This window comes from Priapulus caudatus, unplaced genomic scaffold (assembly GCF_000485595.1).
Source record: "Priapulus caudatus unplaced genomic scaffold, Priapulus_caudatus-5.0.1 Scaffold75, whole genome shotgun sequence".
Classification (NCBI taxonomy): Eukaryota; Metazoa; Priapulida; class Priapulimorpha; order Priapulimorphida; family Priapulidae; genus Priapulus; species Priapulus caudatus.
The window spans coordinates 587,353-598,006 of NW_014577136.1; the positions used below are offsets into that span (position 1 = coordinate 587,353).

At 42.1% G+C, this 10,654-nt stretch overlaps 1 protein-coding gene across 1 annotated transcript in view; it reads left to right on the plus strand.

Annotated features, from left to right (window-relative positions):
- Window positions 1-10,654, plus strand: part of LOC106821506 (carboxypeptidase B-like) — a 42,985-nt gene that overhangs the window by 27,956 nt on the left and 4,375 nt on the right. The window contains exons 2-9 of the mRNA XM_014826353.1: window positions 2,804-2,882; window positions 3,467-3,603; window positions 5,215-5,416; window positions 5,760-5,858; window positions 6,182-6,295; window positions 6,599-6,709; window positions 8,977-9,085; window positions 9,659-9,861. Of these exons, the coding sequence (XP_014681839.1) occupies window positions 2,804-2,882; window positions 3,467-3,603; window positions 5,215-5,416; window positions 5,760-5,858; window positions 6,182-6,295; window positions 6,599-6,709; window positions 8,977-9,085; window positions 9,659-9,861 (1,054 nt within the window). The remainder of the gene's footprint in view (window positions 1-2,803; window positions 2,883-3,466; window positions 3,604-5,214; window positions 5,417-5,759; window positions 5,859-6,181; window positions 6,296-6,598; window positions 6,710-8,976; window positions 9,086-9,658; window positions 9,862-10,654) is intronic.

Here is a 10,654-nt window from a genome sequence, read left to right on the forward strand (position 1 = left end):
CACAATATTAACCATACATATGGGCAGTTTTCTGAAAAGTTCCAATTCATTACTCAAAAGGACGTTTGAAATATGGAGAAAAATAAATTTTGGTGCAATTCATATTTTGGAAAAAAATGGTAAAAAATCACATTTTTGGCTCAAAATTGCCATTAAAATCATCACTAAGCTCATTAAATGTGGTATCATCTTGTAGAGAATTTAATTCCCTTTGATACCACACACATGGTGAAAGCAAGTTCTATTCAAACGATATCTTAAAAATTGATCATCATTAGTTACACACGGTGGCCATTTTGAAAAATGGCCGCCATTTTTTTTCAGCAGCATATTTTCAAGGTTGTCCACCTGGAAGTTGTTCGGGAAGGTCCCCTGAACACGTTGATACCAAACAACCTTTTATAGCATCCCGGTTCTGGTTTACCTCAAAAATGGGGTTTTGCCCCCTGGGTATATTAGTATATTCATGATAATTGCGTCTGCATACAAATAATTTAACCCGGTTTACGTGTCTGCATGAGAATCAATCCAGCTTACGTGTCTACACGGAAAAATAGTGGCGCTTATGCATCTATATACAGTAAAAACCCGGCTTGCTGGGGTTGAAAAGCTCAGCTGTTTGAGACCATATTTAGAGACGATCGAGTCAGACCACAAGTTGACCTTGATTTTTGTTTGTACAAATCCTAGGTCAGGGGCGTGTACAGGATTTGTACCAGGAGGGGTCTAACCGTAACCCAACCTTGCGAGCACGCGAAAGGGGGGTCTGGGGGTCTTCAGAAATTTTTTGAAATTAGACCCTCTTAGATGCGTTTTCTGCGCGAGCAGGGGGAGGGTCCGGACCCCCTGGACCCCCCCCCTGTACACGCCCCTGTAGGTTCTCAGACTTTTTCAAGGCCCCATGTACGCCTAGTTGTAATACTCCCGTCTCTACAATGTTTCGGAAAACACGGGGTTTTACTTCGTCTAGAGTAGACGCGGCTAATAACTACGAGCTCCAACGATCGAGCGCATAACGACGATGATGCAGCTAGTAAACATTACACCATAGTGACTTAAACATTATACCTGCTTAACTATAGACTATATAGACTCTTGAAAGGATGACGTAGCTCTATGGACAGCGACCCTCTCTTAATACAAAAGGGATAGTCTAGTCATGGATACCCTACTCATATGTGCATCATAGTACTCTTTGTCAGATCATGACAATAATGAACGTAATCATGACGTAAATAATGAGGTTGGTGAAAATTGCAATTAGCGGAGATTTTAGATGGTTGAATGTGCACAGTCATGCAATTACTACACAATACGTAACAATACGTCAACGATAATTGTAAATCATACTTCCACAAACGGTTATCAGTTACAGCAAACATTTATCGAGAATGCCTCTGCTTCTCGCGAATTCTCGACATGAAATAACGATTTTGCCAAAAAAAATCAGTGCTGGCATTATTTCGCCGAAATGTGCGTATAATCAGGAGCAAATAATCACAAATTAAGATCTCATTTGAGATTATTTACTCTTGGTATAACGTAACGCTTTCTGTTCTATTCAATCCATATGGTTCAGGCACATCATATTCTCTTTGAAATTCGGGTTACCTGTCTTCCTACCTGTCTGTATTGCTAATCGTAGTCAGAACGCACTTTGGTAGGCACGAATAAGCAACCGAAAAAACCATCGAGGGTGATATCTCGACTGTCCACAGAGATTCGTAGTAGATCGGTGCCAGAATCGTAGTAGACCTTCCCGCATGGTAGTTTATATCTATTAAGGCCCACGCACACGGTGCTCAGCACGAATCTCACCTTGTGCGGGGACGAATCTCACCGTGTGCGGGGTCGATTGTGAGTTTTCGGTTTTGCGAGGCGGCGAGGAAAATATCTGTTGTGTTTGATAATTTTGTTCTCGCTAGGCTGAAAACTCAGCATGTGCGGGGGTGTGAGACTCCTGCTGAGCACGAAACTCAGTGGCGGCGCATTTTAATTGGTTCCGCCATTTTGATCGGTCACATGACCTACAGTGGCACCAGCTCGTAAGAATGTGAGATTCCTGCTGAGCACGAAACTCACGCTCCGTGCTCAGCACAAATCTCACCGAGTGCGGGGCCTTAAAGCAGGAGCGGATCTATCTAATCCAGTGTGGTATCCAGGGGCTCAGGAATAGCCTCACGTTAAGACCCGCAGGACCAATTTTCCCAGAATGTGGCAAAAAGTGGTTGAAATATAACAACGTAGGGCCTAGTTCTAATGAAAAATATATAGTCAGAATTCATCTGATTGCATCAGTATTCTCTTGAAAGGAAAGCCCTGCTTCGCTTTTACTTGACATTTTCCTTCTAAAATTATTGGATTTGGCCTTCAAAAAACGTGTACTTGCTACACGCATAAAACCACACTTTGAAGACAACTCGATATCAGTTTGCGAGCGGGATCAACTGCCCCAGTTGTAGCGATACTTAGCTAATGAACCAGGCGGTACACAGACCTTGTACTTATAGCGAAACTACATTGTCTTTATATAATACACTCACGATCCCCCTAAGTTGTAATTCTGTAGAACTAAAGGGATTACTCTACTGCAATATTGAGTGCACAGCGAAGCGATCGCCAACACACGCTGAACGTTGCATAATATTATTATACATTGGGTAATATACCATAATGTATTGCTGCATAATATAAATATGTTATCCTAAGTAATTACTCCATTCGTTGTAAAAGTCATCTCATTCGTTTAACAAATCATCAGAAGATTTTTTTTATTGTGTACTTTTTGTTTTTATTATTTCAGACACAAGGTAGTGCGCATGACGCCGACAAATTATGACCAGGTGGAATTCCTTAGAAGCCTTATGGATCAGGCTTTACCTGTACGTCTTCACAACTCACCTATCTATACGCTAACAATACAGATGCTAACAATAACAATACTCGCATAATATTCGAGTTCTAGAACGTAACAAATCAATATTCTGTCCCATTCTCTAATGCTACCCAATAGGTCACTTTCCACGCTGTGCCCCTAAGTACACACATAGTCAGATTTTCACTAGGCTCATTGACGTATTACAAGGTCGATGCCGCTTGTAATTACCTCCGCCAAGGAGGTTATGTTTTCGCCCCTGTTAGTTGTTTGTTGGTTTGTTTGTTTGTCTGTCAACAGGATATCTCAAATGGTTACGGACGGATTTTGATGAAATTTGGTGGACGGGTTGGTCTTGGGCCAACAATTCGATTTGAACAATAGATTTTGGTGGTGATCCGGATACAGATCTAAATATAGGATTTTTTGTGGGGAAGACTTTGGACGCATTCAAAATTCATTAAAAAAATCCTGGCTCTTTTTTTCAAATTTCTGAAAATTTCATCAAACTCTATATTGGGTGTACCAGCAAGATGGGGGGACTGTTACGCTGTGACGGAGGTTTGCTATTTCCGATTGCTCTTGTTTTAGCTGGATTTCTGGATTTATCCGGGGAATCCAGGACGACCGGTCGACATTCGGATTCCTCCGACAGTTTACGATAGCGTAATCAGTGTACTTAAACAGCACGGACTAAATCCATTGGTTCTCATCGATGACGTCCAGAAGTAAGTAGCAAGGATATCTGAAATTGATGTAAACATTTGCATAGTGACTTTCTTCTGTAATGCTGTATTCAAAGGGTAATATTTAAATAAATAAATGTGTTTTTTTTTTAAATCACAGGTGCATATTTTAATAGGCCGTTCAACCGTTACATCGCTTACTCATACTATATTAACTGCCCATCATTCCCCACCTAATGAGCTGAATTAAAATTTGTTCAATATTAGTTGCCATATGTTTAATACCCATTATGGAGTCATTAAACGCGCGATATATGACGGTTAAAACGAACATTTGAATTTCGTACGTTTTTCTTACAAGTTACAGCAGAATGGCCTTCCTAATAGACTCTTACTCAGTGTTTGCTCCAATCTTGTTGCAATGTAAGGCGAGAAGTAAACGCATGTTTTCATTTTGTCCTCTATTAGAAACACATGTTCGTAGTCAAAAAATGAAACCGTTAAAATAACTATAGGCACATGTATTCGGTACTATACGCAGTTACAGATTCCTTCCTGGCTTTGCGTGTGAATAAACAAACAAGGCGCGTGTGTGCGGTCAATTAAGCTCGGTCACCGTCACAACAATGAGCCTATCCAAATATCGTGATAACGACGCGTGTCACTATTGAAGAAGCTAAATGTGTGATCAAATACCAGCTTAAATTATTATTTTCTATCGTTTTTCTCGTTATCTACCGCGTTTTAAATGACTATTGTTCCCTAATTAGATTCTTTTGTCCTGCCTAAATCCATCTATAATCCTATCTGAAACAGTATAGTGGTAAAATAGCGCGAGATGGAACGCCCATCACTCGGCTAAAGGCAAGAAAGAAATACTTTTGTGTTAGGTGCTAATTGTGTTAGATGCTAAATTGGGATTTAACGGAAAAAATGACAATGAAGTATCGGTGCTTACGGTTTATTTGGCGCTGAATCAAATTTAAGATTTAGTATCTGATTTAAGTAACCTATCTACTCGCTAATTACGCCTCACGATAGCATTTAATCCGATCTCTTATTAGTTCGTTATTGTATGGTTAAACCTGCAACAGAACTCTAGATTTAAGTTAGTATTTTTTAATAAAAGTCACAAATTGGAGAAAGAATTCTTTCACAATGTACATTGAAATGGTCAATCGATCGCCTGCTTGCAGCTTATGGCAATTAGGGAAAACTGACGTTAAGAAAAAAGTTTGAGAATGACTGAAAGAGGCATTACTACATGAATGAACATAAGCGAAAAACTTGTAGAGCACACTCTGAAAGCAAGTTTACCTGTTAAACCTTTGGAGCACACTGTGTCAGCGAGTTTAACTGTTAAACCTTTGGAGCACACTCTGTTAGCGAGTTTAACTGTTAAACCTTTGGAGCACACTGTGTCAGCGAGTTTAACTGTTAAATCTTTGGAGCACACTCTGTCAGCGAGTTTAACTGTTAAATTCTTTGGAGCACACTCTGTCAGCGAGTTCAACTGTTAAACCTTTGGAGCCCACTGTGTCAGCGAGTTTAACTGTTAAACCTTTAGAGCACACACTGTTAGCGAGTTTAACTGTTAAACCTTTAGAGCATACTGTGTCAGCGAGTTTGTTTAACTGTTAAATCTTTGCGCAGACTCGTGGATGAGGAACGTTTAGAGAACCTTGCGACGAAGGCAGAGAGCCGGCATCGGTTTATTCGTAGCGCCGCCGGTAACGAGGTCGACGGACGTGTCGAGGCGGAAATACTGACTCCGTACAACCCCGTCTACTCGCTGAATCCTTCACCGAACGACAGCCAACAATTCATGCTTAACCATTACCACACGAATGACGAGGTGATTGTCATGCAGAAAAGCACGGATGAGTAGATAGTTTAGAGAAATGTGCAATTCGTATGTCATGTTAGCAAGGGCGAGTTTGACAAATTTCACGAATTTGCGTGGATGTTATGTAAAGAGGATAGAGCTATAAAAGCGAATGCCGATATTTTATTGGCCGAAGTGCACATGGAAAGTTTCTGCTCATAAATTTAACAACATTTACTCGTTGAGCGCTGACAGAATTCAATAGGTATTTGTGCCATTAGTTGCCAGAAAAGGTACGAAAATATAAAAACGTTCAGTACCTACATCATGCGCTTCCTAAAATTATCATTGGTATTTTGATAAATTACAATAGATCAACGGAATGGTGTTGGAGCTGGCGGCTAGCAGTCCATTTGTGACAGCATCCTCCATCGGGACCTCGTACGAGGGGAGGCCGTTGACAATAGTAAAGGTAAGAAAAAATTGGTTTGTCAGACAAAGTAAACTCTCATCACTATCTCGATTGCCTAGCAGTAATGTGGGTATTATAGCCAACAGTTAATATCGAAGAGTTTTCGTAGGACCCATTCACGGGAATCGAAATATGCTATGATGTGTATTCACGGGTTGGCATCCGCGGCCTTTCAGCTCTCGGACTGTCAGCGATTCCCCCATAGGGCGGAAGCAAGGAAAATGTCAGCAAGAGAAACAGCTTCGAGCGCATCGTTAAAATTATATGGCTAGAAATTAAAACCAAGCAATTTAGTGTTAGTACCTGTGTTTCTTTCTTTATAGATAACCACTCCAAGCAATGACCGTAGTTTAGTGAAGCCGGCAATATTCCTTGAAGCAGGGATGCATGCCAGAGAGTGGATAGGTCCTGCCGTCATTATCTACTTTATCGCTGCCGTAAGGAAACAATGCGCGCATATCATTCTAGCCTTTAGTCACACATATTTAACGCGAAATAAGAACGAAAATAAGTATTTTAAAGAAACCAATGAAGCACAGATGTGAAGGCCCTATGCTCGACAAATTGGCCAAATGGATATAAACCCAACATTGTAATTAAACGCTTAATCTGAAACCAACCATAAACACTTAAGACATGGTCCAATGTATGTAATCATTACCCCAAATATAGGCCATCTGGGTCGAGGTAATATTTAAATTGCAACATTAATATACAATGCTGTGTGTATTACATTTCAGCTGGTGAATAACTACAACGTGGATCCGAACGTTAGAGCGATAGTTGATCACTTCGATTGGTACCTGATGCCTGTATCAAATCCTGACGGATACGTTTACACTTTCCAGTGGGTGAGTATATAATTAGTGGGACAACAAAGAACAGCAATTCTCAAAAATACGCGTTGATGAAAGAATGCGTTGCTAATTAACTGGGTAGACTTTCTATCAGCAACATTACAGTGCATGATGACTACTAATATGGCGTCCATTTTGTACCAACTGTATGGCAGGCAACTTGTGAGTTGCTCACACAGCATAGCGATATGTACAGGAATGCGTATTATTTACAGCGCGTAAACATACGCATAAAAACATTACATCAATAAATTGGCGTCAAGGTTCTTATTAGAGTTTGTTTCGTCGCCGTTTCATTCCTGAACAATACAGCTATAAACTTTAGTTCACACACATATAGTATGAAAGAAACTATGCACAATATTTCACAAAAGTTATCTAATTTAGTTGTACAAAAATATATCCGCCCATGGCCATATAGGGCCTACAACACGGATTTTCTTAGTCATATAAAACGTTTACAGTAAAGTTATCTAGCCACGCGTGTCAATGTGACGCCTATCTAGAAGCAGTATGTACATTCTGCATGTGCACATACCGCTGTTCATTACACTTGCATTCATTTATTATGTTCTATTTCCCAGGAGAGTAATAGAATATAATTAGACGTATAATTGTATTAATAGATTTCATCAGTGGGCGCGCGCGGTATAGATATATATGTATCGTGACATATCGTACTAAGCGGGAAGGTGGAACCACGTTTACATGTTGCCTCATTATTGATAAGCTCGCTCAAGTTTCTCAAAAAATCCAATACACAAAAATACTCAAAATCAAATACAATACAAGTGACCTAACCTAGCTTACAATAGAAAGCAACTTTATATCGTGCCTAAAAACTCGCTTGGGCTTTTAATATTGTTTTTCGAAATTACCCATATTATATTAATAACAATTATAACTGTGAATAATTAATGGAAGATGGGTGATCGATTCTGTATTGATTTATTAGTATACAGACTTAAATATTTATTTAAAAAAAAATTATTTTTACAAATTAATAAGCAATTGTGACAAGTATTATCACATGAACTGGTATGGGGAAATGAAATTGGCATATATGAATTTAATCACGTGAGTTTCCTCAGATTCTATATGTGGCTAGCTGTAAAACAGCCGTATCATGCCCTTACAAAAAATTAATGAAGGTATCCGCAATGCCATGCTATATACAAGATTAATATATTGCAACTCCAAGGGTAGCGGGAAGGAATAATATATACAGATAATTAATCACTACATACACAACAATCCGAACGCACCCATACAACCATGGTCGCAAGGACGCGCGCAGCTACGCCCATACGCACGCGCACCCACACCAACACGAACGCACGCGCATACACACGCGCACTCACACCCACACGGACGCACGCGAACCCACACCCGCACGAACGCACGCGCACGCGCACACCCACACGAACGCACGCGCACCCACACCCGCACGAACGCACGCGAATGCTTACGCGCACGCACACACCCGCACGAGCGCACGCGAACCAACACCCACACGAACGCACGCGCACCAACACCCACACGAACGCACGCATATGCTTACGCGCACACGCACGCGCACGCACACACCCGCACGAGCGCCGCGCGAACGCAACACCACGCGAAGACGCGAGGCGGCCCACCCACACCGCCACGAGACGCCGCGCAGCACGGCCAACACAACCGCACGCGCAGCCCAGACACCCGCACGAACGCACGCAAATGCTTACGCGCACGCACACACCCGCACGAACGCACGCGCACCCGCACCTGCACGAAAAGCACGCGCACGCTCACGCGCACACGCACGCACACGCAAGAATACCCCCCTCCCCACACACACACACGCTCATACGTACGAAGCCACCCACGCACCCACTCATGTGCATACAGGGATCTCTACCTCCGTTGGATCCTAGCAATGCGTAACCTGTCCTCACTGTCAAAACGCGCGTAGCATAAACCAACATATTCCCTATAGTAGGCCTATCTCCGAAATATCACTGACCCCTTTCTCAAGAACACGTGTACATCTAATACTACTAGGAGTGAATAATAATAGATTCTATACAGAAAATCAATTCTATAGAAGAATAATAGATCTATTATTATTTACTCCTGATACTATCCATTAGCGAACAATTCTCTGCGTAACACGACCACGGCTGCATAATCTTTTATGACGACTGATGCATTACTATGTACTACGAGCGCGGCACACGCTTCCCTTCTGGAACATTCCCGTGTGTTTTCTCGATCTACAGGATCGGATGTGGAGAAAGACTCGTTCGCGAACGGAGGAGCAGGATGTGAGTTCCCGGCGCGCCTGTGCGGGAGTCGATCCGAACCGTAACTGGGACACGCACTGGGGCGGTGAGTGTGCATGCACCTACCTCTATCCGTCCCCCGTCCCCCGGACGCCGTACCGATGATACCTTCAGCCAGCCTCACCCCGACTGGTCGCCACAGACAGCATACCGACGCTACACATACCAACCGTCACTAACTCGTCTACCCATCGTCAGTATATTTCCTTTATCCGACTAACTCTGGTGTGATGTCACATTTGTAATGTAACAATGTGTGTAAATCCGTTGAGCACTGCGCTGACGTACGAGACCATTCTATATGAAGCGGCGCATTCGGGACCACCGGCGTGTTACTCTTATGAATTCTGTGTTATCGAATCTCCGATGCTAAATTAAGCGTGTAATGACGGCAATGAGCGTGTAATTAATGGCGCTATGTTGGCATATTCCGTAAAGATCATGAAATAATTGCATTGAACACACACGTGGGCTTTCTTTCAAATTTCTTCCAAGGGTATAAAATACATATAATTGTTCACGTGTATCATTAATAACTAGTACCGTGAAACGTCTTACCATATGCCACGATACTGAACAAAGCACATGTGACATTCGCAGAATGCTGTGGCGTTTTCAGAAAGAGGAGCGAGTCACAAGCCCTGTTCTATCATCTACGCCGGTCAGGAAGCTTTCTCGGAGCCTGAGGTAGCAGCCATGGCCAGGTTTCTCATGGGTCGCAAAAGTCGAATCAAGCTAGCGATAGACTTTCACAGCAACGGACAAATGTGGCTAACCCCGTATGGATACACGAGACGTTACCCGATGGACTTTGAGGCACAAGTGAGAGCAGTAGATAATATCAGGAGTGAATAATAATATTATATTAATTATATTCTTATTCACTCCTGATAATATCCTCTATCACATATAATATGCGGGGTCGCGAGTACAAATATCAATTCAAATCGGGCATCTGGGATACAATATTCGGTTACAATTCCCGGAACCTTGTTCATGGTTAACTGTCCACTAAGGAGTTTGTGCGTGTGTTTGTGTGCTCGCATGCGTGTGTGTGTACGTGCGTGTGTACATATGTATTGGTGATGATAGGACATATATCGGCACATGCTGCAGATGTACGTGCACCTTTTACTTTTTGAAACAACAGGTCGGTATCTGTGTAAGGCCTATGTTTCCTTGTATCTGGTTCACGGAACGCGCATTATACCTAACCTCGTAATTTTGTTATTCCGCAGCTGATCAATATTATATTATATAATATTTAATTTCGTTAATAATTAAACGTCATCGTTAAATTTTCAGGGCCATAAGCGTTTAGGTAATGTCTCTTAATTAGATAAAAAGTGCAGAAATTCAAAATAGGTGTTTTTATAGCGCATGACCTCCCAGGTCTCAGGAGTGCTGCATATGTAGCACATACACGTGGACTTCGTACGTGGGTCTACACCACGTACACCTGTACGTACGTGAGTCTACACCACGTACACCTGTACGTACGTGAGTCTACACCACGTAACACCCGTGAAGGGTCTACACACGTACACCGCCGTACATGGGTCTACAACACGTAGCACTCGTACGTGCGTGGATCTCCACCACGTAAACCCGTACG